The 27,642-nt window shown below is 63.0% G+C and overlaps 1 protein-coding gene across 4 annotated transcripts in view; it reads right to left on the bottom strand.

The window, feature by feature from the left end:
- Window positions 1-27,642, bottom strand: part of SEPTIN9 (septin 9) — a 145,052-nt gene that overhangs the window by 42,332 nt on the left and 75,078 nt on the right. For all 4 annotated transcript variants that reach the window (XM_078438097.2, XM_078438098.2, XM_060645256.3 and 1 more), the window contains one exon: window positions 23,691-24,332. In XM_078438097.2, coding sequence (XP_078294223.1) covers window positions 23,691-24,332 — 642 coding nt within the window. The remainder of the gene's footprint in view (window positions 1-23,690; window positions 24,333-27,642) is intronic.

Genomic DNA, 27,642 nt, shown 5'->3' with positions numbered 1-27,642 from the left:
CGGCCCGGCTCTTTCCTCCTCTCTCCCCTCCCAGGACCAAGAGCTCAGGAAATCGCAGGCTGGGAAGCTGCTGGAACATCATTCAGAGAGGGGAAGCTGACCCTCCCCGGCTCACCCCACACACCTGAGCACCCCAAGTGCCAGCCACCCCCCCCCCCCCACACACACCCGGGAGCCCACTTTGCTCGGGCTGGACAGAGGCTCCAGCTGTTCACTGGCCAAGATAGTGCACGTTTACTAAAGACTCAAGAAATCTTCGGGGGCGCCTGGGTGGCTCAGTCGGGTGAGCGTCCCCCTCGGGCTCAGGTCACGACCTCGCGGTTTGTGAGCTTGAGCCCCACTTCTCTCTCTGTCTCTCGCTCACTCGTGCACGTGCACGCTCTCTCTGTCGGTCTCAAGAAAATAAAAGTACGTGAAAAGAGGAATACACAACATTCAGTGAAAGAAACCAAAATGAGAGAAAAAATGTGCCTAATAACAGCATGCTCTGCAGCGCCATTTAGGTAAGTTCAAAACCAGGCAATATTCTTTGCGGGGACGGAACATCTCTGTCTCCCGACTGGGGTGGGGGGAGGGGGGTGGGGAGGGGGGTGCCCTACATGAATCCAGGTAGGTGGTAGCATCTCACAGACCCACACACCGAAGACAGTAAACGCCCCGAAAGCTGGTAAGAGCTGAATGAGACCACAGTCATTTCCTGGCTTTGATAATGAACCAAGCTCTCCTGAGGGAGGAGGCTGGGTAAAGGGTAGAGGAACTTTCTATGGTTGCTTCTGTAACGTCTTGAGAGGCTAAGGCAACTTCAAGACAAAGCTGGTTTTTTTTTTTAATTTAATTTTTTTTTAATTTTTTTTTTAACGGGAGGCCCCCACACCCGTGACCATCTACCACCACTGAGGACAGTGCTTCGGGGGACGGGCTGAACACCCGGCCTGAACTCCCTGCATACCCCTGAACCCGCCGCTGAACTTCCCTGGGCCTCAGTGTCCTCACTCACAAGTCAGGAAGTTGAACCCTCTTCAGGCTACAGACTTAAAAAAAAAAAAAAACACAAAAATGAGGCCAGTGCTCCGACCCTCACCCTCGCCTTCACTTGCGAAAAGGGGAATAAATAGGTTTCTCAACTGGTGTCTTTCCTGCCGTGCCCCAGGGGAGCCTTCCTGTGGGGTCTGGAGCTGGGAGAGGCTGGGAGAGCCCAAAGTGGGCACACAGAGGCTCGGGACATGGAGGATGCCTCCGGAATTTTTCCAGAAGATCACCACTTCCTGACTGTATTAGCTTCCTGTTGCTGCTGTAACAAACTACCACAAACATCGGGACTTACAACAACATACATCTGTCCTCTCCCAGTTGTGGAGGTCAGAATCCAGCACTGGCCCCTCTGGGCCTCTCCCTTTCTCCTCCCTGAAGAGAGAGTCTACCAGCTGCACCCGCAGAGAACGCTTCCGGAACCCAGTGGGACCCCCTGCCCTGAGAAACGCTCGGGGACACTTCTTTGTGCCCTGTCCCACGTGGTGGCACCCTGGCCCTCTCCCCGGGTGTCCTCCCAAAGCCCGGACACTCGGCCCACCCCGCAGGGGCGTCGGTACGTTTCAGCTGCTCTCAGGCCGAGGGCGGCTGCCGGGAAGCGGCTGTTGCCCACGCCCGGCCCGGCCTCCGTGCGAGCAGCCAGGGCAGCGAAACAGGAGGCTGGAGGTGGCAGGGGCCGCAGAGGCCGGGGAGGCGCGGGGGCAAGCCGGGCACGTGATTCCCGCCTGCGGTTCTCAGGGGAAGGGTGAGCCCGGGGAACGGCGAGCAGGGGCCCCAGGAGCTCCGCTGGGGGGGGGGGGGGGGGATGGGAAGGGGCTCTGGCCCTCCAGCCCCCACCCCTCCGTGGCTCCGGCCCAGGGCCTCCCCGCCCCCGTCCCATCTCGGGGGAGAAAGTGAGGCTCCTCGCCCTGCCAAATTCCAGTAATGAATCCCACATTCATTCCACCCTTTCTGCCGTTGGAAGCTCTCCCTCCAACCTTCCGGGCTCGCTCTGAACAGCTGGCCTGCAGAAGTCGGTGGGATTAAATATGCGGGGTGGCTCGAGGTGCCTGTGCAGAAAGCCTGTTCTCACTGCATCCCCCCACCCACCCCTTCCTCCGAAGAGGCCTCTCATTCCTGTCCTTTTCCCTGGGAAAAGCCACAGGGGTGGCGGGATCCAGGGTTAACTCTTTGCTGCCCGCCAACTTCCTGCCGGCGAGGTTGCACTCCCTCCCACCACGCCGGTCCCCTGACCCTCGTGCGTAAAAACGCACGCGTGCGCGGTCAAGGCCGCGCGTGAGAACACACACACCGGGTGGGCACAGCGCTTGCCTGCAGCCCGGCCTCCGAGCCCCGGCCCTGCCCCAGGGGACGGGGTGCGGGCTGCGGTCCCCTGAGAGGGTCACGCCTCACCAAGGACACAAAGGCAGGGGGCTCACGGGGCACCTGGGTGGCTCAGTCGGTTAAGCGTGCGGCTCTTGATCTCAGCTCAGGTCTTGATCTCATGGGTCATGAGTTCGGGCCCCGCATCGGGCTCTGCACGGACGGTGCGGAGCCTGCTTGAGATTCTCTCTCTGCCCCCTCTCCTCTTACTCTCTCTCTCTCTCTCTCAAAATAAATAAATAAACGTTAAAAAAAAAAAAAAAGGAACAAAGGCAGGGCTCAGGAGCAAACGTGCTCAGATGCCCACGGTGCCTCTCTGGCAGTCTCCCACACACACACAACGTACCTGAGCTGAAGGCCGCCCAGTGACCGAGTGAGGGACAGAGGTGGGAGGCCCAAGGACACCCTCAAAACCGTAAAGGATCCAATGACGAATAGCTGTGGTCGTTAGCCCAAAGGGTGTCTGCCTCCCTCAGGTGCCCCATCTTTCTGGAATGATGTGTGGGGAGACTGGGCTTCGCTGACCTGTGTACCCGGCCCCACCCCAAGGATGGGTCGTTCCACCTCCAAACAGGCAGCCACTTAAGGGGAGGCCACAGAACCAGGGCCTGGGGGCCGGGCCTCCGGCTCGGCCACCAACCTGCTGTGTGACCCTGGCCAACTCTCACCGCCCCTCTCTTGGCCTCACGGTCTCCGCCATAAGGAGAGAGAGTTAAGTAAGAGGTCCGAGGAGGTACGTCAGGGGCTCGGGAGTCAGGCTTCCGGGAGGCAAACCTTCCCTCCGTGACGCCCACTTAGCTGTGTGACTTTGGGCAGGTTACTTAATCCCTCTGCCTTGAGCTCCTCGGCTGTGAAATGGGAATACTGACAGAACTGACTTCACGGCACGGATGATGGGATTAAAGGAGGTGCGTATGCCAGGTAAAGCGCCCTCAGGCCACGCGGAGTCCCAGGGCAGCCCTGGTCACCATGAACGGACCCCCACGCCCCCGTCCGCGTGGTCGGGGCCCCGTCCCTCCTCTGCAGCTCGAGGCCCCAGCCCACAGAAGGTGCCGCCCTCCCCGCCTGCCTCTCTCCCTTCGGGTGAGAGCAGCGGAGAAGCTGGAAACCGGCCTTAGTCCCCAGTGACCAACCACCCCCCTGAGTTAGGAACCACGGAGGCCCCAGGCCACCACCCTCCGTCCACACTCGAGGACGGTGAAAGATCTCCTTGTCGTCTTCGAAACCACTCCTCTCCCTCCCTCCTCCAGACGCGCCTTAGCTTCCTGCACGAGAGCCAACGCCGACCCTCAAGGCCGGCCAGGGGTGGGGCGTGGGGAGCCCAGGAATACCTGGGACTCGGGGTTTCGCGGAACCAGGTGCTGCTGGGGCCACCCGCCGCCCCACCCCCGCCCCACCCATGGCTCCCTCGCGTCGTGTTCCTTTGCCTTTTCTGCCCCCTCCCTCCAGCTGAGGACGGGGTGAAGGTGGCCCAGGTGGGCAGAGGGGAGGGGAGGGGGTGGGGGGACAGCCGCCCAAGGGCCTGGGCCGGTCTTGCCTCCTCACTGCGAGGCCCTGTTCTAGGGAGCCTTCCACAGAAAGCAGGCCGGAGAGGAGCTGCCTGGATGGGGGACGAGGAACCCTGCCTGTCCCAGGGAGCGTGGGGAGCACGCCTGCGAACCCCCAGCCAAGGGGCCCCCCCCAAGTCGAAAAGCACGACTCTCAGACCCACGCAGACGGGCAGCGGCTCAGTCCCGCACTGTCCCGAAACCCACAAGCAGGCGCAAAATGTCTGGTTTCTCGAGAGCCAGAGGACGAGGGGACCCCCCCCACCCCCACCCCGGGGTCGGGGGAGGCCCCACACAAGCTCTGCTCGCGGCGGGCGGAAGGACTTAATTAGTACCATACGGCGCCGGAGGGAGGGGGCAGGAAAGGAAACCAGCAGGAACACGAAAGGCGGGTGGGGGACCAGGAAAGGGCAGGGCGCACCCCCGGCCAAGCCTGCAGAGAAGGGGACGCAGAGGGGCAGCCAGGCCTCCCCTGTCCCCCGCCCCCCTGCGGATTCTCCCCAGCGTGGGCAGCTACAGCCTGTCCCTGGGACGGCTGGATCTGGCTTGGAGGTCAGGCCCCGGCCCAGCCCACCCTCTCCGGCCAGAGCGCCAGTGCCCCGGGCCGCAGCTGCTGGTTTTCTGGCATGGAAGGGGTGGGGGTGGGGGGGCTGGGCTGGCGGAACCCGTCCCGCCTCACCCGCTCACCTGGTCACCAAGGACTGGCCCCGCGGTGGCCCGTCTCTGCTCAGACGCCAGCCAGAGTCCGGGGGTCTCTTCCGTGCTCCGCCGTTCAGCCCCACCTGTCCCAGCCGCCCCTGACACCTCGTGGGACACCTCGTGCTCCGGGGCAGGAGCCAGCAGGCCGGGTCCCGGCCGTGACCCGGAGCTGGGAGGCAAAGGCTCGGGGGAGGAAGGGTGCCTGAGGGGGCACCGAGGGGCTGGAGGTGAGGCTCACAGGACAGGCTCTCCTTCCTCCGGACGCGCAGCACCCTGTGACCACGGGCCCAGAGCAAAGCCACACCTGAGGACGGCTGAACGGGGCGTCGCTCGCAGCATCCCCGAGCGGCCTGGCCTCCGGACTTCTCATTTCGGGCTACAGCCGATTCCTGGGCCACTGCGAGGCGGGGGTTCCGTTCCGTGGCCCCGAAAGCCTTCTGCTGGAGCTGCTGAGGCCACAGCGGGGACCCGCGAGGTGACAGGGGGCGAGGCCCCTCCACAGCCGAGCAGTGACACCCTCGGAGAATGAGGTCCCCCGCAAAGGGCCGTCAGCCCGCCACCCGCCCCACCGCCCCTTCTCAGGGCCGAGGACTCAAGCTGCTGGGACAAGGGACTGCAGGGTTGGCCACCTCCCCCTAGAGAACAGTGACCGTGCTCCAGGCGGCGGCTCCCGGCCGGTAACCGTTCCTGCCGCCGCGGCCGTCCCTCCCCGATGGCTTCCGGAGAGAGCATTCCATCTGCGGTGGTCAGCGTCCCGAGATCCAAGAAAATTCTCGGGACGGCAGCTACGAGAAACGCTAACGCCGAGTAAGAGCTTATGAACCGCAAGCTCTGTTCCCAGAGCATCACATGCGTCCCCCACCGCAATCGACTGGCGCCTTCCTGGAGCCTTCTGCGGCTCTCCTCCCCTCCTTCAACGGATCAGGAACCGGATCAGGAACCGAGGCACAGAGGGGCTAAGCAAGTCGCCCCAGGGCACACAGCGGGAGGGGGGTAGGAGCCGCCCCTCCCCCTCCCCTGCTCGCCTGGCAGGGACCCGCTGAGGACGGGGCGGTGGGGCAGCCGGGGCCAGTCCCTGGTGTCCTCGTGTCCCACCCGGAAACCCCAGTCCTCGGCTCCGGGCCTGGCCCCTCAACAAATGACAGCCTGATGACAGAGAAGGGCAATGGGGACAGAACACACCCAAAGTGCCCATGACCCTGACGGGGACAGTGAGGTGATCCGCTCTGAGGCCTCTGCTCCTCTGGATGAACTCACCCGTGTCTCACTGAGCTCTCCTGAGTCTTTCTATGAGCCCATTTTACAGAAGGGAACAAAGTACCTTGGCCACGGCCGTGCCGCCAGGAAGGTCACTCGGCCCGGCTCTGTGGCCACACTCTTGCTTGTGCCACTCACAGACAACCCCGCGGGATGACGGGAGACGGCATCCGAGGGGGTTCACTCCTCGCCCGCTGCCCCCGCCAGGGGCCGAGCCTCTGCTGAAAGCCTCCCCGGCCTGTTCGTGAGTCCCGCCGGCCCCAAAGGTGGTTTTGGACCGGCCGTGCCCTCCTGGAGCAAGCGGGCGCAAACCCGTAGAAGCGCCAGACGCAGGCAGAGGGAGGAAACCCCCCCAGGGGGGGAGGCACTCCCGTATGTGGCAGAAAGAGGCGTCAGACCCCGTTTGGACTATTTTTAAAAAGTCATTTGTATTAAGCATACGGGGAGGGAAACAGCCTGGAAGAAAATGCCAGCCGTGCTTTATTATTTCCTTCTGATGCAATCGTCAGTGACGGTTTTCTCTAGAGTGTTCCAATTTAAAAATTGCCTTTGCCATGAGTTGGCATAATTTTTAAATAGCGAGAAATACGGGTTGTTTTCAATCAGGAAGGCAGATGCGTCTTAGCTTCTCAGCAGCTCCCCCTCCGTCGGCACCCAGGCTCCGCCAGCCCGGCACACGGAACGTTCCAAAGAGCTGTCAGCCGGGCCCTGGGCTGGGTCTTCCCCAGACGGCTCCGAGGGGCCGGGTCCCCTCGCCTCCGCGTGCAGGGCTGGGTCCGGGACCCCCCGGTGGGACGTGTGGTGGGGGCTCCACAGGCCCTGCCATGAGGTCACTTCCCGCTGGGCTGCAGGGATCACGTGACTTCAACTGGAGTTTAAATCAACACAGCTCTGCCTCATCCCCAGCCTGGTGGGGACCCCCCCCACCCCGCCCCCGCCCGGCGTGACAACCCCCAGGACAAATGTTGGCAGGGAGGGAAGCCGCTGCGGGTGTGACAGGACAACTCTGCTGTGTCCAGGCCTCTCCGGGGACTCGAGGCCTCCACTGCCCCCTACCGACCAGCCACCATCCAGGGAGGAAAAGGGGGTGACGTGCCCACGGGGGCTGCGGGCCCATCGAGGCAGGGAGCGGAGCTGGGGGCACGTGGGACCAGGAGGGTAGTCTCTCACGCGGGTCGGCTCCTGCCTCCAAAAACGTCACTGTCCCCCTTCCTCGGCGACAGAAAGAGGCCACCCGGGACTGAGCACCCACTTCTCCCAGGTGAGAAAAAGACTGCCTATGTTGGACACCCACGGAGCGAGCACCAGGTCTGTCCCCACGCAGAGGACAAGGTGCACTCCGACAAAGCCCAGAAGCACCCACCCCCGAGCCCGTTCCCGGAAACGTGTCGGGAAAGGATCTGACAACCGTGCGATGCGGGAGGCGGTTGGGGGGGGCGGGGGAGGGGGTCACAGTTCTCAGCAGGGAACCTCCCAGTGACCGTCCCGCTCAAGGCCAGCACGGGACCAGCTCCCACGGGCCCGGCAAGGCGCAGCCACAGTCTGAGGGGCGAGGGAGCTGTGAGACCCGGTGGGAAGGAGGGCCAGCACTCTCACACCTCTGGGTCAGCCCTGGGCAGGCGCTGTGACGTCCCAGCCTCACTTTCCTTCTGCAGAATGGGGAACAGGCGTTTACATCCGGGGCAAGACCCAGCTCCCTGGCAGGTGGTTCGCTCCACCGGCGGCCGGCATTACCAAGACTGGCCACAGCTCCGGAGGCAAACCCCGACACGGAGTGGGTGCCCGAAGCCTGGCCCCCAAGCCTACCCCGTCCGCTGTGTGGCCCCGGGCACACACCCCTCCCCTCTCTGGACCTGAGTTCCATCGGTTCTCGGGGGCTCCGGGATGACGCCCGCGGCCGCCAGCCAGCACGAAGTAGGAACCCGAGCGACGGAACCCCACCAGCCGGAAAGCACTCCCTCCCTCGGTGACCCCCACGGCTCCCCCTCCTATGCTCAGAGGCTTCCGGCATTCTCCCCTCCAGCACGGCTGTTTGCACTCTGGGCTCTTGCTGAGTGACTTGGGTCAGCGCCCTAACCTCTCTGGCACACGACCGCCGTGCCTTGTCAACCGCCCGGCCTGCACCAGTCACTGAGTTAGCTGGGCCTGCGGGGCCACCCTGCCCAAGCTCCAAAGTGTAAGGCCAGAACTTACACCTCATTTCCTTGCCAATGTCCCACTCTGGCCATGCAAAGGCCCTGGGGTGAGAGGTCCAGCTGGAGTCCTGGCACTCCCTGGTACGTGCTGTGTGACTACAGACCAGTAACTCAGCCTCTCTGTGCCTCCTCGATTGCTATGAAGGTTACAAGAGAGGCCTGCAGAGCTCTGAGCCCCACGGCCTGCACATCTGACACCCATGATGCCAGCAGTGACAATGAACAGATCAAACCAAAATGACCTGGGGACGGGGCACTGGTCCGACAAACCCAGGCTGCTCGGGACGCTCGGGCCCGATGAGCAGAGCTCCAGCAGCAAGCAGGGCAGGGCCTGAGTACCGTCCCGGTCCCCTGGTCTCCCCCTGCTCTGGCACTGACTGCCCCCTGGGCCGTAACTGGCTCCGATGGGTCTCCTGCCAGGGGCAGAGGCAGGGGCAGGGGCAGGCAGGCAGGCAGAGAGTGGGGACCCCCGACCTGAGGCAGACACCACCAGTCTAGGGCAGAAGTCTTCCCTCCCGACCTCGGATCCTCAAACACAGGTCTTCCAGCAGCCAGGACCGCGGGACGGGGGCCAGCCCTGCAAGTGAAACACACCCACCGTGCCAGGCCGGGAGGCGGGGTTGGGGGGCGGGGGGGGCTGGATGTCTCCGGGATCACATGGCCAGTGTCCAGCAGGGCTGGGTTAACCCTGCAACTTCTGGCTCCGAGCCACAGACAGCTTTGCTCCCCACACGGACCACAGAGGGCACGTGGACGTGTCCCCCGGATGGATGCGGGCAGGTGGGGGACAGAGGGACAGGTAGGTGGGCAACCGAAAGGGCCTGCGCGGCGTCGGGTGAGGGCTGAGGGACCCCAGTCGGAAGTCTGGCCCGCCCCTGCGCGGAGGGGGCCCTCGGCCAAAGCGAGCGCTCGGTCCATTCCCGGAGCGCGGCCCCCTCCCTGCAGGCTGCTCCCGGCACGCCACCCTGCCCGGAGCAGTGCCGACCCGCGCCACGTGACCCAGCCTGGGAAGACGGTCCCAGATGTGGGAGGTCGGACCCGGGACCGAGTGTGCGGGGGAACCCAGCTGCACAGGAAGCTGGGCCAGTGGCCTCCGGAAGCCTCCAGGCTTCGCAGTCCGGACTCCCAGGGTCTGCCGCTGTGGGGCCCTCTCCTGCCTGTGGCTCAGAGCCCCGACCTGGACCCGTGGGCTCCAGGGGTCCGGGAGGGAAGACGTGGCCTTGTCCCCGGGGTGGCTGGCTGCCTACCACCGGGGAGTGAGCCTCTGGCCGCAGCCCCTGCCCCTCCGGGCCCCAGTTCAGCCACAGCGACACCGCCCTGGGGCTGCCCTGACAGGGAAGGGACCTCTCTGAGCTGCCTGAGTGGCACAGAAGCCACGCACGAGTTACAAACCCGCCGGGGCTCTGGGGTCTAACAGCCCCCGTGTTCAACTTCAAAGCCAGGGTCTGCCACATCCAGCCGTGTGACCTGGGGCGTTTTTCAACCTCTCTGTGCCCCAGCACCTTCTCGACAACAGTAACAGTAAGTGTTCGCTGAGGTTGCCGTGCGGATCCGTCCCACGAGGCACGTGAAACTCGGGGCTCTAGCCCTCGGAGCGGTCACTGTGATTGATGGCATCTCAATAAAGGCTGGGAGGAGAATGACAGCCTCCCCACTGGGTCCCTAAAATGGAAACAACTCAGCTCTCAGAGCAGCAGAGCTCCAGCCAGGGGCGGGCGCCCAGGTCCCGGTTCCAGCCAGCTGTCGCCTTGGAGAACGCTCCCCACTGCTCCGTCAAGGGCCGGCGCCACCCTCCAGGGTATCTCCTGGCTGGCACCTGCTTCCAAAGCACTCATCGGGACTTTCCAGATCTTTCCTCCTCTCTCTCTGACCTTCCCCTACTCGGTTACCCCCACCCCCCCCCCACACACACTTTCTTACTCACTCTCTCCTTTCAGTCTTGTTCAAAAACAAATGATCCAGGCCAACTGTGTCAGCTGGCTCCCTGGAAAAGTTCCCCTGTAGCAGGAACATGTGGCGGAGGAGGGACCTTGGGAAGGATTACTCACCGCAGAGTCGCGCTCTCGGGGCGCTGGGGCACTGGGCAGTGACCCAGGCCAGCCTGGCCCCCGCACCCTCCGATTAGGAACTGGCCCGGGGTGGGGGTGGGGGGGGGGCGCATCTCTAGTCTCCTGGGCCAGAGACGCTGCCCACAGTCGCGTGGTCACAGCCAGCATCAAGCCTGCCCCTCTCAGGGTCCCCGCGGTGGGCTCCCGAGCCCCGGGTGGACAATGTGCTCGGAAGGACTAGAGCTCCTCGCGCTTACCCACGGCCTGGCCCAGAGGCAGGTGTGATCTCAGAGCCCACAGCTGTCACCTGGGGCCGACACTGGCGTCCCGACCGAGACCCCAGAGGAAAGGGGAGAGAACTGGAAGGTTCTGGGAGAAGGTTTGCTGCGGTGTTCTTAAACTCCCCTTTGCACAGGCGGCTCTCCCCAGAGGCCCTGCTTCCCGAGGGTGGGTTTGGGCCCAGGAAGCCACACTTTCAGATTCGGAACCGTCCACAGCCTGGAAGGTGGAACTCGGGCCCTGCCAGGAGGTAAGGCAGCAAACGGGCACGTCTTCTGCTTCGGGGGCCCCTCAAACGGATCAGCGTCCCCATCGGCACGTGCGGCCAGGAGCCTGCTCTGAGGGAAGGGCTCTGGGGGGTGAGGACAGCCGGTTTCCCAGGGCTCCCGGCTCACCCCACCTCGCATCCCCAGGCAGAACTCTGGGGCCTACTCCCAAGGCCCAGAGACCAGAAATGAGGGGACCCGAGGACGGACGCTCCCCACCGCCATCCCCAGGGCCGTGCTGACCGGCTGGCCTCCCAGAGAGCCATGGGGCCGTGCTCCAGTCCTGGCCGCTCTGCCCAGTCCCGAGGCGGGCTGCTGAGAGGAGTGGAAACCTGCTGGCTTCTCCACCTGACACTCTCTCTGATGTCCCGAGGGACAGTGCCCAGGGAACAGGGACAGGACCCCGTGCTGCCGAAGGCCACCCTCGTCAAGAGCTGAGCTCAGGGCCCGCGCTCAGGAAGCATCCTGGGGCTCAGCAGGGCCTCTGGAATCATCGTGGAAGCAGCCAGTCCCCGCCACCCACTCCCGCCCTTCACCCTGGCAGGGTCGGGGTCAAGAAAGCTCCCTCCTCGCCCATCCCAGCCCAGCAGGAGGGTGGAGAACTACTCTGAGCTCCAGAACACTCGATAACCCGGGTGAGCCTCTGGAAGCCACCACCGCACGGGACGGAGTGCTCAGGGACCTGCAGGGACAGCGGCTCCAAGGCCTGGGAGCAGACCTGGCAGGCAGGGGGCTGGACTGCAGGCCTCCGTCTCCCGCTGGTCCCAGGCCGGCAGGGGTCTTCTCTCTTTTTTTTTTTCCTAATTTTTTTTAAAAATCTTTATTTTATTTTTGAGAGAGAGACAGCGTGTGAGCAGGGGAGGGGCAGAGAGAGAGGGAGACACAGAATCCGAAGCAGGCTCCGGGCTCCGAGCGGTCAGCACAGAGCCCGATGCGGGGCTCGAACTCACGAGCTGTGAGATCACAACCTGAGCCGAAGTGGGATGCTCAACCCACTGAGCCCCCCAGGCGCCCCCCAGGCCGGCAGGGGTCTTATTTCAGCCCCTCCCCAACCGCAAAGGCACGCCCCCCCACCCACCCCCAACCCAAACTTCCCCCAGACAATTCCGGCAGCACTGGGGCTGGTCTTGTGAGGAGGGGAAGGGGGGGGCAGAAAGACAGGATGGGAGCCGTGGGCAGTGGGCCAGGGCCGGGCCGGGCCGGCCGGGTGGTGGCGAGCAGCCACACGGGGCTCCCTGCAGCTGTGATCCAAGAGAGAGAGAAAGTGGGACTTCCAATCTGTTCCCACTCAAGCCCCTGACGAGTATCTTATTTCAAAACCCAGGGCAGCTGAGGGTCTGGAGGAAAGGGGTGGGGGGGGGGTGGGGAATCCCAGAGCCTCTGCTCTCTAAACGGGGTTTTCTTTCATCATCTCGTGGCGCCTTGCAAAAGAAAGCAGCAAACGGAGGGTGCCGGTCTGGGTTCCTCTGCACCCCAGCCAAAGCTTCCGGGCAGGGACCCAGCTTCCCGCCCCGCCCCCACGACTGCTGCCCGCCTCCCCCGCCAGTTCAGCAGCCGGGCTCCCCCAGGAGCCGAATCCACACTTAGCTGCGGGGGGGGGGGGGGGGGGGGGGGGGGCCCTGAGGCCAGGGGCTAGGGTCTCTCTGACTTGAGGTTCTAATCTAGGAAATGGGATAAGGAGAGTCACTATAGCCGGAAACTAGCCTTACCCCGCTGGGATGGTTAGGTGACCGTCAATGGATTGGCCACCCCCGCCCCCAGCGGAGATAAGGATGTGGCTAATTGCTGAGACAGGGATCCGGACCTCCAGGGCCAGAAGACTCTTCCAGTTCTGAGTCCCATCCCGTCCCATCCAGAAAGGAGGGGCTTGTGCCAGATGGACTGCCTGGGGGTGGGGAGGGAGGGGCAGGGATGTGCGGGAGGGAGTCGAGACAGGGAGGATCCTTCCAGGACAGTGCGTGCGACCATGTGACCGGAAGACTCCGAATGCCGCCCACCCCCTCCAGCCCCCAAAGACTCCTCTGGACACCGAGGCTGAACATTCCCAGACCTGCTGGGTCCCAACAGAATCGGCCACCGCTGCAGCCAAGCGTCTCCCGGGCTTACGGGCAGGGGGGGCGGGGGTGGGGGGGCTGCTGTCTAACGTGGGTGGAAGGGGTGGGGAGGGCAGGCGCCAGGGCCAGGGTGGCTGGGGGCCCACACCGCCCACGGAGAGCAGAGCACCAATCCCCTGCCAAGAACACGCACGCACAATAGGCAGGGATTTGGGCAGAGGGAGACTTGCTGCTAAATTAAATCTCGGGGAACTCGGCTTCTAACTCTCGGAGCTGGGCCATCGCCCCAGAACACAATGTCCATTGCTGCTAAACCACGGGCAACACGGGAGGCTGGCTGTGAGGTCGGCCTCTGTGAGCACAGCAGACAGAGCAGCTGTTACTCCTCCGTAGAAGCAAAAGGAAGTGGCCGAGGCTCCCCCGGGGGCTGCCACGGGAAGAAGAGGGGGGGGGGCCCCCAGGGGACGGAGCAGGGTCCGCCCTCTCCCCCTCTCCCCGCCAAGCCCCACACCACAAACCCACCGCACCGGCCCTGCCGCAGCCAGCCCGGACTCACCTGGTGCGGGTGCAGGGGCCGAGGGCCTGGAATCCAGGCTGCGCTGGAGGGTCTGTGGCTTTGGGGCCTTATTTCAGGAGGTGCCTCGAACCCTCGGTAACCTGAGCTCTGTGTGACAGGGGCTGCTGCCTCGCCGTGCGCCCTTCCTATCGGGCAGCAGACAGGCATTAGTCAGCAGGCCGGCAGGCAGGGAGCCACGGACCTAAGGGAGGCCTTCCCTTCGACCAGAATGAAGGGAGGATGGGGATCACCCTGAGGGTGAAAACAGAGCCCCCCCCCCCCCCCCCACCGCCTTCCCCCTCGGGCTGGGCTACTGGGCCCTGCAGAGAAGCCGACGCCGCCCCCGGGGGCGCGGGCAGGGATCACACCCTGACTCAGGCAGGCTCTGGGGTGGCCGGTGACTACAGGGACCGTGGGTGTCGCGTCCCTTCTAGACTCAGTTGCGGTCCATGATATCATCCTCCCCACCGGCTCGCCATCCCTGCGCACAAGAGGGAGCCGACCCCCCCAATTCTGCAGGACCAGGAGGCTACGTCTGCCAGGTGTGACCCACCTTAGGGGAGGAACAGAGAGAAAACCACCGCAGCCCAAGCCCCTCTGTCCAATCAGCACCCTCCTCGCGGCCCCCCCCCCCCCCGGGGTCGCCTGTTTCTGCCCACCGAGAAGTAGGGCAAAAGCAGGGACGGACAGAGGAAATGTTTCTGGAGACGGTGAGTGAGCACAGCAGCTTCCGGGCTGGGAGAAGCTCAGAGGCAGGGAGGGGCTGTCCTGCCTCCTAGCGGTGGTCTCCAGGGTGACGGCCCCTCCAGAGCGGGTACACAGATGTGCCCTGGTCGCACGGTGTAACCGTACTCAGCCGTAGAAAGGGACGAAGTTAGGGGCGCCTGGGTGGCTCAGTCAGTGGAGTATCTGACTTCGGCTCAGGTCACAATCTCGCGGTCCGTGAGCGCGAGCCCCGCGTCGGGCTCTGTGCTGATGGCTCGGAGCCTGGAGCTTCGGACTCTGTGTCTCCCCCTCTCTCTGCCCCCTCTCCCCACCACTCACACTCTCTCTCCTTCAAAAATAAATAAATAAATAAATAAATAAATAAATAGGAAAGAGATGAAACTCTGATCTGTGCTACGGTGTGGATGAACCTTGAACACATTAGACAGAGTGGAGGAAGCCGGTCATAGAAAACCACCTGCCGTATGGTCCTATTTCTAGGCAAAGTTCAGAACAGGCAGATTTAGACAGAAAGGCCCGTTGCCGCTTAGGGCTGGAGAAACGGGGGTCGGGGTGATGGCTAAAGGGGACAGGGATTCTGTCTGAGGCGACGGAAATAATCTAAAATGGACCGCGGCCATGTCCGCACAACTTTGCGGATAAAACCACAGAGAGGTGCCCTTTGGATGAGTGCCCTGCGGGGCATGTAAACCGTGTCTCAAGAAAGCTGCTTTAAAAGAAATAAGAAAAGCTCTCCCCACCCAAAAAGAGAAAAGAACAGAAAATCCCGAGAGTGCGGCCAGGCACAGTAAAGGTAGGAATCACTCCCGCGAAACGCTGCGTTTTTATACCCCCCCACACACACGTTCATCGAGCCACACATCCGCGTGTCCCGGTCGGTGGTGTAAAATGTATTTCTTCCCAGGAGCTGCAGCCCAAGAAAGTTTGAAAGGCTCTCTCTGGGCAACACCAAACTCACGATTCCTGAAACCCTGGCCCTTCACCTGCCTGGACCACTCTGCCCCCTCCGAGACCCGGGGCCCCCATCACCACCCCTGAGAGCTCTGCCAGCAGGGTAGGGGGCTCTCTTCCCCCGGCAGGGGGGGGTTGCTGTGGTCCTCTGGACTGGTCCCTCCTGGAAACCTGGCCACGCTGCACGGCTCCCATTTCAGAGGGAGGATCCCCGGGACAGCGGCCACATCCAGCGGTCTCTGCCCCTTGCCTTCTGTGAACAGCGTCCGGCCTGGGGAGGGGCCGAGGTGCACAGGGTGATGATGCCAGACTACTACCTTTGAAACGTCCAAGAGGTTTTAAATACCTCAAAGGATGATATTTTAGTGTGGGGAGAGAAAAAGGTATAAAATAAGAGAAAAACCAAGAATTCAAACGAGCCCACGGAAAAAGGCTCCTTAAGGTTTTTAAAGTACAAGGGCTCCCACGAAAATATCGGGCTCAGATGGTTTCACCGGTCAGTCCTCTCTAAGTTATAATACAGAGACGACCGTGCTGCTGTTCGAAACGTTCTTAAATGTTCCAGGACGCAGAGGAAGAGAAAAACACATCCAAATTATTGTGGCTGAGCCAGAGACACACGGACACTAAAGCTGATAAAAATAGCATGCACACCCCCCACCCCATGCGGCCCGGGGACCAAGCTCACGTGGATACATCCGTGCAAAACCGCATGTCCCTGGCTCGCTGTTTACCCCCCAATAAATTCCAACGGATGAATGACGTCCGTAAAGACAAAACCATAAAAGTGCGAAAAGAAAACCTGGACGGACTGTTTTCTAGAATTCTGGAATGCACAACGCCTCTAAGCAGGGCATAGATCCCAACAGAGAAAAAAATAATAACAAGAAGAAGAAGAATGCACTTGACAAACCTACGGGTTAAAAACCTCTGTTTGGAGGATGAAAGAACACGCTATAAATAGAATCGAAAGTCAACAACTGGGAAAAAGCCCTCAGAGCAGCTATAGTAAAGGTGCACGAGGGTCTCTTAAGAAAATGTCAACCTAAGGGCGCCAGGAGGGCTCAGTTAAGCCTCCGACTTCGGCTCAGGTCACAATCTCGCGGTCCGTGAGTTCGAGCCCCGCGTCGGGCTCTGTGCTGACGGCTCGGAGCCTGGAGGCTGCTTCGGATTCCGTGTCTCCTCCTCTCTCTGCTCCTCCCAGGCTCATGCTCTGTCTCTCTCTGTCTCTCAATAATAAATAAACGTTAAGGGAAAAAAAATTTTTTTTTTTTAAAAAGGAAAATGTCAACGAGAGAAGGATGAACAACCCGAGTGGGGCCAAGAAGGAACCAAGGGCAGGAATGAGCCGCTCACGGAGAACCCAGGGCCCTTGGTCTGTAAACGTGGGAGAAGACGCTGCCCTTCCCATGAAGAGAGACGTACAAAATAAAACTGCGGTCAGCCCGGGGCGCGGGCACAGAACCTCTCTGCTACTGGCAGTAAAAACCAGTGTGACTGCTCAGAGGCCAGTTTGGCCACACAGATCAACGTCTTATTTAATTTTGTTTTTTAGTAAATATTTATTTTTGAGAGAGAGAGAGAGAGAGAGAGAGAGAGAGAGGGAGCGAGCAGGGGAGGGGCAGAGAGAGAAGGGGACAGATGATCTGAAGCACGCTTAGCAGAAAGCTCGACGCGGGGCTCGAACACACGAACCCCGAGATCCTGACCTGAGCCGAAGTCGGACCATCCACCGACTGAGCCACCCAGGCGCCCCACGGATCAACCTTTTAATTTTTTTCAAATTTTTTGTAGCGTTTTATTTATTTCTGAGAGTGTGAGCGAGAGCGAAGTAGGGACAAGAAGGAGAAGGGAACAGAAGACCCAAAGTAGGCTCTGCACGGAAAACAGAGAGCCCAACGCGGGGGCTCGAACTCACGAGCCGTGAGATCATGACCTGAGCCGACATCTTAACCGACTGGGCCACCCACCCAGGTGCCCCACAGATCAACACTTAACATGCACACATCCCGTGGTGCCGAAATCCCACTCCTGAAGTCGGACAGCCCGCTGGGCACAAACAGAAACGTGAGTGTGTTCATGGGAGCCTCGCGTCTCACGGTGAAAAGCCGGGCGGGGACGGGAGGAGCGGAGCGGCCGGGGACCAGCGGCGGGTCGGAGGGACTTGTTGGACCCAGAGACACAGCATCGGGAAAGCGGAGCGATAAAAAGCCAGGGGCAGGAGTCTGATTTCACTTGTGTTTTCAGAAAGGGTCTATGATATTCACACAGACTTCCCTCCACACGTGCGCCAAGCCGAGTGACCATCTAAAGGGGCAAATCCCGGAAAGACGCTCGATGCGCCCCGCCGAGAACACGGGTGGTCCTGGGGACGAGGGTGGGGAGGCGGTGTCCAGAAAGACCAACTTCCTTCTCAGATCTCCCTGTGATCGCTATTTCCCGTCTTCGAGCCCCGGCCGTGCGCCGCTCTCGGGGACACGGAGAGGAAAGGGAAGCGGGGCCCGCCTTTGGTCTGCGTTCGTGTGCTTGTTCCACAAAAGCCTTCCGGGGGCTGGGCCCGTGCTTGGCCATCTTCCCCCCACACCAGTGGCCAAGACCCCCCGCAGGGGAGTCTCAGCGCTCAGCCTTCTACGCTTCCAAGTCGGAACCTCTGGGGGTCACTTTGGAAGGAGGGGGGACGGCAGCGGAGGGAATGGGCAGGGGAGGCCCAGCGTGGGAGCGCCGTGCCCGCCCCTTAACGAAATCGCTTGTCTCCCCGTCCACCGCTCAGCGAGCTGGAAGCTCCTTCCTGGGCACCAGCTGCTTGCTCACCAGCTACAAGCCAGAGCTCCAGCTGCCCCTGGGGTTCCGGGGTGGGGAGGCGGGGGTGGGGCACCAGTGATGCCCACGGAAAGCCCCGGGGTCAGGGAAAATCAGAGGAGACCCAGGGAGAGGAAGTCACATCCCGCCCAGAGAAGAGGCCGCGTGACGCTCCTCCCGCGCACCGGGCCCCGCGGGGGACCGCGCGAGGCCGGCGGGAACCGAGCGGCCTCCTCGAGGCCAACCGTCAGAACCCGGCTTCTGGCCGGGGCTGCCCACGCTCCAGGGCACCAGGTGGGGGTCTGAGGGTGCCCCTCCGGCGCTCAATGTGTCCTCTGTCCCTGCCGCACAGAGCGTGGCTGTCTGGCACGGGCACGTCCCCCAGACAGCGGCCCCATTGTGCGGACCCCGGCTCGCGGCAGCTGTCCTGGGCCCGGGAGGCTGAGGACGCAAACAGTTCCTCTCCCGGCAGCTTCCCGGAACGAGCACCCGGGAGGCCTCACCCGGCACCATGTGTCTGGAGCCCGGCTTCCGTCCCGGGGGCCCCGCCGGGTGGTCAGGGCCACGGCCCCCAAATGGGGAAGAGCTGGGCCCCGCCCCCAGCGCCTGCCTCCCTGCCCAGCCCGCCCGCCCCGCAGCTGCGCTCGGCTCTATTTAAGGCATTCCGCAGCTGCTGGGGCTGCATACCCTGCGCGGGCCCTCGATCCTTCTCGGCCCTGGGCTGGGCTTGGCAGACAGCTGGGTGGGCCGGCGAGGGGGGCCGGGTTCGGTCCCCGCAGCCCTCTACTCCGCCTCCCCTCGGAGGGCGCACACCTGGCCCCAGCCGCTGTCACCCTGCACCCGCGTGCCTGGGGACGTCCTGCCTCAGACCTGACGGGAACGGGCTTTGAGAGTGCTTGTCCTCAAAAGGGGGAAGGGGAAAGAGACTCCATCCCGAAAAGTAAGCGGGTGCCCGGATGCTCTCTGGGGCCAGGGCAGGGGCAGGGGAGGAGCCCGGGGCGGAGGAGTCTGCCAGGCAAGACAGCTCGGTGCACACACCCCTACCAGAGGCACGGCCTTTGTCCTGCCACAACAGAGACACTGGGCCCCACGCAGAAGGGCCCAAGGCATGGCGAGAGGCGAGCCCCCTGCGCCCAAGTGAGTCCCTCGACGTTTATCAAGCTCCTACTGTATACCGAGTGCCGGGGTGAAACTTCACCGGGGAGTTCCCGGCCCAGCGTCAGGCCCAGAGTGGACACCCTAGTTGGTGGGGCGTCCTGTAAATATGGTGAGGGAGTCTAGGCAGACTTTGCAGAACCTGGGCCTCTCCTCCCTGATCACACGGCGGTCACCCTCTCCCCCACCTCCCCGCTCCGGGCCCGGCACATTCCTGCCCCTTCACCAGCGGACCCCTCCTCGCCCTTCACACCCAGTCCACACCTCTCTTCTCCTGAAGCCTCCTCTGCCCTGCCTCCTCCGTCCCTGTGTCCCTGCTGGGGGTCCCAGCAACCCCGCGCCTCTAGCCCCCACTGTCCCCTGCAGAGCTGGGGCCCCTCCGTTCGGTCCCAGCCCCTGACGCAGCAGGCAGCCAGGTGCACCGGAAAGCTAGGCAGGTGCAGCCGGTGTGCCAAAAAGCCACGCCCACCGCTAGCGGCTCGGGGACCTTGGTGTCCACCTTCCCCGTGCTCCCCCCCGCCACCCGCCCCGAGCCGAGGACGTTTCTAGATGTTTTCAGTCAGAGAGAAAGCATACCGAGCCCCCAGATGAGCCTGCCCTCCTCCCCAGTTCCACATCCACCATCACAAGCCACGCCTGGCACCACCATGGAGCATGCACGGGCGGAGTCCAAACCCTGCTGCCTCAGGACAGAGGGTCCTCGCTCTTTTGACAAATCAAGAAACTGAGGCTGGGGGCAGGCAAAGTAAAGGCTCAGAACCGCTTGGCATGGGGGGGGTGGAGCCGGGGGGGGGGAGGGGGCGCCGGTCAGGGTGCCTCACCCCCCACCCTGCCCGGCCAGCCCCGTGGCCTCCAATCGGCATCTGGAGACGGCGAAGAACCAGACCCACGAGTGAGGAGCCAGTGCCCGCCTTATAAGGCCACCTCGGGAAAACTTGGCTGGTGTCAGCCGTGGGAGCCAGAGGTGGGTGGTTCCCGGGGGGAGGGGAGGGCGGCGGGGGGGGGGGGTGGGCAGCTCACTGCACAGACACGGTTCTGGGTCCTGCAGCCCAGCCCCACCCAGCGCCACCCAGGCAGACGCAGGGCAAGCCAGGGACCTGGGAGGGGAGGCGAGGCCGGACTGCCCCAGAGACCGAGAGAGAAGCAGAGATGACCGACGCATGACAAGGAGGGCCGGGGGCCAGCAGCCTCCGAAACAAGGAACCCCGTGTGCCAGAGTGGAGCTTGTGAGACCCGGGGGTTCTTGGCTGACCAGGAAAGGATCTGCTTGGTCCCTGCAAGGTCCCACGGGGTCCCCAGGGTCCCTGTGTCTGCCTGCAGGGGGGGCACGAAAACCCATCTCACTCCTCCTACCTTGTTTTCTTGAGCACCTACTAAGTCTATGTCACTCAGGGGGGAAAAAAAAAAAGTTAAAGAAACCCGACAACGGCCTTACTCTCAAATAACCTACGATCTAGTGGGGGGCACGGAGGGAATTCTGAAAAACACAGAGTAAACACGAAGAGGGGGTACCTTTGGGATTACAGGTGAACTTTAGATTCTAACTTGGACATTTTCTGAATTTTAAAGGCAAGGTACGCTGGTAAACTTTTCCATTAAAAAGTCCAGCAGAGGAAAAAAAGGGGGTACAACACAAATAATTAACATTCCAAGCCAAACATAAGACATCACACACACACGCACAGATGCCGAAAGGCATGGGAGTCCAAGGAAGGGAGGCCGCTCCCAGCTAGAGGGAGGGCTTCATGGCAGAGGTGGCGTTTGAGCTGGACTTCGAAGGATGCATAGGAATTCAAAAAGCAGTGATGTGGAGAGGAAGGAGGTCAGGAGTCAGGAGGTCAGGAGAGGGGGCCTGTGGAGGCCACGGAAGGGCCAGAGCAGGAAGAGTTGGGGAGCGGGAGGTCTGAGCTGGACAAGACATTGGGTGGAGTGGAGAGCGGGCCAGGGAAGGCTCGGGCCTGGCACGGATTTCGCCGGTGATGTGCTTTAGGGAGGCCAATCTGGGAGCGACTCAGCTCTGGTCCCAGGAGACCCCGACATGCGCCCAAAGCCACGGCCCAGAGGGTTTCTGTCGGAGCAGGGGACCCCCAGAAGCCGTGCCATGGGTTCCAGGAACACACCTCCACTGGGAAGGCCCTGCCTGCCACCCGGACTTGCCCAGGACAACGAAGAACTCGACATCCGAGGCAGCGCTGGTCAGAGCCAAATTCCCCAGCCCGCACTGGGTGAGCCTTCCTCCTCCTCGCCCAACCTCTCGCCCGGCGTCACTCCCGGGCTCGAGGACCAGGTCACTCTGCAGTGACCTCTGTCGTGCTGTCCTAGGTGGACAGGATCCTCCCAAACTGAGCCATCCGAGCCCCCAGCATCCCGCCTCAGTGCAGCCGCCTGGTCTCACTGCATCGGTCTGGCCCTAAAGGTTCTCACCCTGTGAGCACCGGTCTCGGAGCCCTTCCCCACCCGGCCACTGAGACACAGGTAGGTGGGGCACGGGGCGGGGGGACAGCCACCGGCCTCTGACCCTCCCCACACAGAGCTGGGCCCACCCGCTGCTCTCTGAGGGGACGAGGGTCTGGGCTGCTGACGACATGGCTTTCACACCAGGCTTGGACTTCTTTTTTTTCACGTTTATTTTTGAGAGAGAGAGAGAGAGAGAGAGAGAGCGAGTGGGCGAGAACAGGAGAGGGGCAGAGAGAGAGAATCCCAAGCAGGCTCTGCACGGTTGGCACAGAGCCCCACGCGGGGTTTAAACTCACGAACCATGACTTCGTGACCTGAGCCGCAATCCAGAGCCGGACGCTCAACCGACCGAGCCCCCCAGGCGCCCCAGACTTGGACATTTAAACTCTTTTCCGCGGAGAGAGCGTGCAGTTCCCCAAGTTCCAGGCTCCAGAGCACCTCCGGGCCGCTGCCTTGGCTCCCCGCCTTTGCCTGGTTAAATCCCACTTTCTCTAAAGCTCGGCTCGAGAGGCTGGGGACCTGGGAAGGGCCCCACAGGACCCTCGACTGCTCCACAAGCAGAGCCAGCCGGACCGGCCCCGGTGGCCAGCACAGCCTCTGGGCCGTGGGGCCCGATGACCCAGGGCGGGACCACCTCCTCCCGCGTCCAGCACGAGCTGCCATCAAGACCCACACGGGCCTGGTGCCGACCATGCCCCCAACCACATCCTGCTTGGCTCAGCTGGCCGCGAACACCTCACCCACGGGAGGCAGAGGCCCTGGACCAACAGGGGAACCGCGCCCCAGGCCACTGGGCGTGCCTCTGTTCCGACGCACCAACACCACAGGGACCCAGAGACCGAGAGAGAAGTCTCGGACCACGGGGACACCACAGGGTCCGAGAGAGTGGGCGTGGCTCTGCAGGGTCAGGTTTAGGCGGGCGGGCTGAGGTCAAGTGCTGCAGCAAATTCACGGCCCTCACTTAAAGGCCAAGGGAATCCCCACACCTGCCACACAGTAGATGGGCCGTGGGGACACGAGGCTCAGCGAGGTCAGTCAGGCACAAAAGGACCGAGGACCAACACTGTCTGATTCCACCTGTGTGAGGGAGCTGGGGGAGTCAAGTTCATAGAGACAGAAAGTAGACGGTGGGCGCCAGGGGCTGGGGGAGGGGCACGGGGAGTCAGTATTTAGCGGGCACAAGGTTTCGGTGTGGGAAGCTGAGAAAGTTCTGGGGACGGACGATGGAGCTGGGCCGCACGACGACGTGAACGTTCTCAATGCCACCGAGCTCCACGCTTCACGACGCTTCGAGCAACAGTCGATTAACGTTACGTGCGTTCTACCCAAATTAGAAGCGATTATGATTTAAAAGGTAAATCAAAACTCCAGAACGTTCTGTTTGCCTAACCCGAAGAACACTGAACGCTTCTGAGTTCAGTTCCTGCACTTGGAAAGGGACCCAGCTCTCATGGGGCTTACAGCCCAGCCGGCCCCTGACCCCGTGGGGCCAAATCCCAGGACCAGATGTTCCCAAGCTGGCCCCAGTGAGCTCCCCACGTGAGCAGAGCTTCCGGGTTTGGGCCCCCCGAGGACGGTACCCAAGCCCCCAGCCTCCCTCCCTCACCGGAAGAGCACCCCAAAAGGAGCTGTGGCAGGTATCACGGGGCTCCCTGGCCTACGGTCCCCTCCCTAGCGGCCCTGAGAACCCGGGCACACACAGCCTGGGCGGTCTCGTTTCCCCTTGCTTCTGGCCACGACACCCCTCCTTGAGGAAGAGCTGGAGGGAGCCCCTGCAGTGCGGAACCCAGGAGGGCACCAACCCCTCCCCCCACCCGAGGCCTCTCCCTCCGGCCTGCAGATCTGAGCAGGAACCTGCCTGTCCACGGCCCGGCAGCCACCGGCGTGCGGACGCCCGCGCTTGGGTCCCAAGCCCCTCTGCCCCCCGCGTCCCGACACGAGCCCGTCGCCCCCTCCTTTTCCAGGCTTCCAGACCCCCGCCGGCTGGGGCTCTGACAGCAGAAACTCCACACCACGACACATCCTGACCAATAAAGGGGCCCCTCGAAACCCGGAGGGTCTTTCCAAAGCCAAACGCGAGCCCAGCTTGTGACACCCGGGCCATCCCCAACGGACAGTACCCCTCCGCCAGCCTTGGGACCCCGGCCCGGTGTCTTCCTGGCCTCCAGGGAACCGGGTCTCCACCCACCTGCGACTCACCCCTCCCCCCCCCCCCCCAATTCACAGCTGCTGCCTCCAAGACACCAGGGCAAAGCCAGCTCCCGTCCCCACGCACCCCAACAGCCCCGCAGACTGGCTTTCGCTACTCACCCTCCTGGCTCTTGGGTGGGGCCTCGGCCGCCGGGGGCTGGGGCTTGGGCTCCAGCCTGCTCTGCAGCTGAGACACCGGGGCATGTTCCGAATTCTCCAGGGTCTGGGGTGGGACGGGGGAGGCGGGCACCTCGGCTGGCTTGGGCACCTGGATCTCGACCCTCTTGGGGGCTGCGTCCGAGGTGGGGGCGGCGGGCACCTCGGGGGCCTTGGAGGCGGGGGTCTCCATCCTCCGGTGCGCTGACTCCTGGGGCTTGACTATGGTGATCTCCGTCCTCCGAGGGGCGGGCTCCAGCGTCTTGTGGCCCAGCGCCTCGGCTCGCTTGAGCCCGAAGCGGGACGGCCCGGTGGTGCTGGCGTTCTCCACCTGCTTAGACGAGATGTCGATGGAGATCTCCGTGCGCCGGGACACGGGCTCGGCCTTGGGCCCCGAGAGCTCGACCCTCCGCAGGGCGGCTTTGGGGGATCGCTGGCTGAGGGAGTCTACATGGCGGGCTGCGGGCTCGGCATTCTTCGCACCCAGGTCCTGGAACTTCTGGGTGGAGCTGGCCACCGTGGCCCGGAGCAGGGGGGTCGGGAGCCTCCGGGACGGGGTGGAGTTGGGTGTCTCGGCCTCCTCGACCTCAAAAGATCTTTTCAAGGCTGGAAGACAGAGAGGGGGGACGTGAGGCGTGGACGGCTCGGGAACAGCCAGGAATGTGCTGCTAAGGTAGCTGCGGGCCCCCGGGGACTCTTGCACCCTCCCCCTCCCGGGCACAAAGGGGACAAGCCCCACTCCCCTGGGGGACTCCAAGGCGCCAACAATCACGCACCCTGGGGGAGAGAAGAGGCGGAGCTTGGAGGACACCGGCCCCCCACCCCCACCCCCGTCCGCCATGGCCGCAACGTGGACGTGCCAGCTACGTGTTCTAGAAAGATGTTCTGGCTCAAGGGGACACCGGAGTTCTTTCTCGTCGTGGTCTTCCCTTATCCTGCCCCCAGCACAGACGCCACGGGGCGCAAACCCACCACGACCACCAGCAACCGGGTGGGGGGCACGTACGTCCCCAGCAACGGCAGCCACAACCATCGACCTGTCAGAACCACGACCGCAGTGACATCATCACAGCAGCACGGCATGGACCGCCGGCTCCGGGAGGCCTAATACGGCCCCTAGGCTCACCGTGGGCATTTACTCCTCACGTGACCCTGTGCCCTAAATGCTGCCGTTATCCCCCGGTCCGGATGGGGAAACTGAGGCCGTGGTGCCTGAGCAAGGTGCCCAAAGGCGCGGAGACGGAGCGCCAGAGCCGGAAGACGCGTCCGTCCCACCCCGGGGCACAGGGTTCTGACCACTCGGCTGTCCTGTTTCAGGTAAACAACGGAGCCCCGGCGTGGTCCACGACTCTCTCGATCCTCACCCTCGGACGCGTCGTCGGCCTCTATCCCACACTGCTTGTCCCAGCCAGGGCCCCGTGGGACGCCGGCTGCCCGGCTCCCACCCGCCAAGCCCAGCCGCCCACCGTCTCCGCCAGGACCCGCCGCTCCCTCCGAGGCCAGGGGACGACGGTGCCTGGGGAGCTGCCAGCCGTCCCTGCGGCCCCTGCCTGCGGCCGTGCTCCCAACAGGAACCAGCTGCTCCCGTCACGAAGACCAGAGCAGGAAGGGCCCACAGCGGGCACTCAGCGACCCCAATGTCTCTGCCACCCCTCTCCCCACCTCGCCTCCCCAGCTCCCCAAGCCCGGGGCTTCCTGGGACCCCGCCATTTCCTCCCCGGCCCCCCGCTGGCCCGACAACAGCGATCTGGGGCCATTCTCGGGGGCCCCCCCGCCACGTGTTCCCTCCTCCAAAGTCCTGGACAGCTCTTGTCACTTCCCAGCGGACAGGACTTCCCTCACAGGACAGACACACACAGGCCGCCTGGCCGGCCTGTGCTCCCGACGCGGCCAGAGCTCCGGACTTCTCTCGGGAGAATCTGGAAATCTGGACTTTCCTACGGGCTATCTCCTGATCTGTACACGCTCGCACAAAGGGAAACAACCCCCTTTCAAAAAACACCGTGTGGTCAAACAGGATCACGTCTGCAGGCTGCCTCTGGCCTGAGGTCCAGCCTGTGACCTCTGATTGATAACGTGGCCAAGGGGGCAGGGGGTCCTGTGCCGGAGGGGCAGGGGACGAGCCAGAGCGGGGATGCCAGCATCTCAGCACCCCTCCCCTGGGGGCCTGCCCCCAAGATAACCACGGAGCATAACTGCTCGTTCCAAAAAAGGTCGAGGTGACAAAGGCCAGGTTCAAGGGGGTGTTAAAGTGGCCAGAAAGCCCAGAGGTGGATGCCTGGAAGTGCGACCTCATGTGGGGTCTCCTGAAAGCACCCGGTCTACCCGCGGTCTCCAGGGTACTGTCCACACTGTCCCTGAACGGTGGCTCCTGTCCATGAACTCCCTAGAGGAGGGGTCCACACCCAGCCCACCTGGGCACAAGTATTTTAAGGTGCCCAGGTGGTAATTCCCTGGGGCCGAGCTGGAGAAGAGAGGTCAGGGGGATGGGCCTCGTCCCACGTTGGCCCCAGAACGAGGCGATCCCCTACCTGGGAAGCCCATTTGGAGGTGCCCTCAACCACCGACTCACGAGTTACGACCGCGCACAAGAGAAGCCCTTTCTGACTCAGGCACCGTCCGGGGACAGCGCTGAATTCGAACCCGACCCGCACACAGCTCACCGCTGAGCCGAGTTGGCCCGCTCCCTGCAACCCTCCTCCCTCTGAGGGTCCGCGTGACTCAGTCCTCACGGCCACGGTCATCCTGCACAGACGCACACGCCGTCCCCACCTGCCACCCTCTCCTCTCTGACCGCTCTGTGCTCCCGCGTGGCACATGTCACCCCCTGGCCCTACAGCAGCTGTGTGTTTATCACCCGGCCACGTCACCCACCTGGGTGCTCACCCTCGGAACGGTCCCATCCGGTCCCACCCTGGGCTAGTCCGAGGCCCCAGGAGAAAAGGAGCTGTTGCCACCCGCAGGGCGGCGACTGTCGGAAAACGTGCAGGTCGTTAGGGGTGTCCTTGATGATTTACGCCATCCCCCCCCAAACAAGCTGCCACCGCCTCTGATTTCAAGCCCGCCTCCCCAGCCCCAAAGCCCGGCTGGCTGTCACCTGCCCCGGCCCCGTGCAACTCCCACTTCTCCCCCTCACATCTTGCAGGCCGTGTCACGACTATTGTGACTGGCTTCCGGGATGGGGGAGGGGGCGTGCTTGGGGTCCCTGGAAACATCCTCCACTTTGCAACTCCACGAGCCACCTCCACGACCTTCACGGGCCTCAGGTGCTTCTTCTGCACAACCCGAAGGTGAGACCAGGTCACAGGGTTGCAGCCTGTGGGCACGGGGCCCCGGAGGAGCCCCCATTTCCACCTGAGAAGCTCCACCTGCTCTAAGGTTCTCTGGTGGACCGTGTCCCCCACACGATACGTCCCAGTCCTCACCCCCATAACCTGCGCATGTGACCTTACTTGGGAAGAGGGTCTCTGCAGATGTCATTGAGGTGAGGATTCGAGACGCCAGCATCCTGAATTCAGGACGGGCTCTAAATCCTATAGGTGTTCCTACACAGGAGAGAAGAGGGGGACTTGGGGCACGGGAGACACAGGAGAGGCCACGTGAGGACAGCAGAAACTGGGGCGATGCGGCCCCGGGCCCAGGGATGCTTAGCGCCAGCAGCAGCTGAGAAAAGCAGGAAGGATTCTTCTCTCAAGCTTTTGTAATCTGTGTGAGACTCTGTCAACACCTTGACTTTGGACTTCTGGCCCCCAGAAACGTGAGGGAATCAAATTCTGTGGCTTGAGCCCCACGGTCCGCGGTAAATTGTGACGGCAGCCCCCGGAAGTACCCCGGGGCCCCCCCGGAACGGGGAGAGACCTCTGGGCTGCAGGACTCTGTCTGGGATCTCCCGACGGTGCCGCCACCCCAGCCCCTC

Source organism: Panthera onca, chromosome E1 (assembly GCF_046562875.1).
Source record: "Panthera onca isolate mPanOnc1 chromosome E1, mPanOnc1 haplotype 2, whole genome shotgun sequence".
Taxonomy (NCBI): domain Eukaryota; kingdom Metazoa; phylum Chordata; class Mammalia; order Carnivora; family Felidae; genus Panthera; species Panthera onca.
Note: the sequence above shows the minus strand (reverse complement) of the source record. Positions and strands in the feature narration are given on the sequence as shown.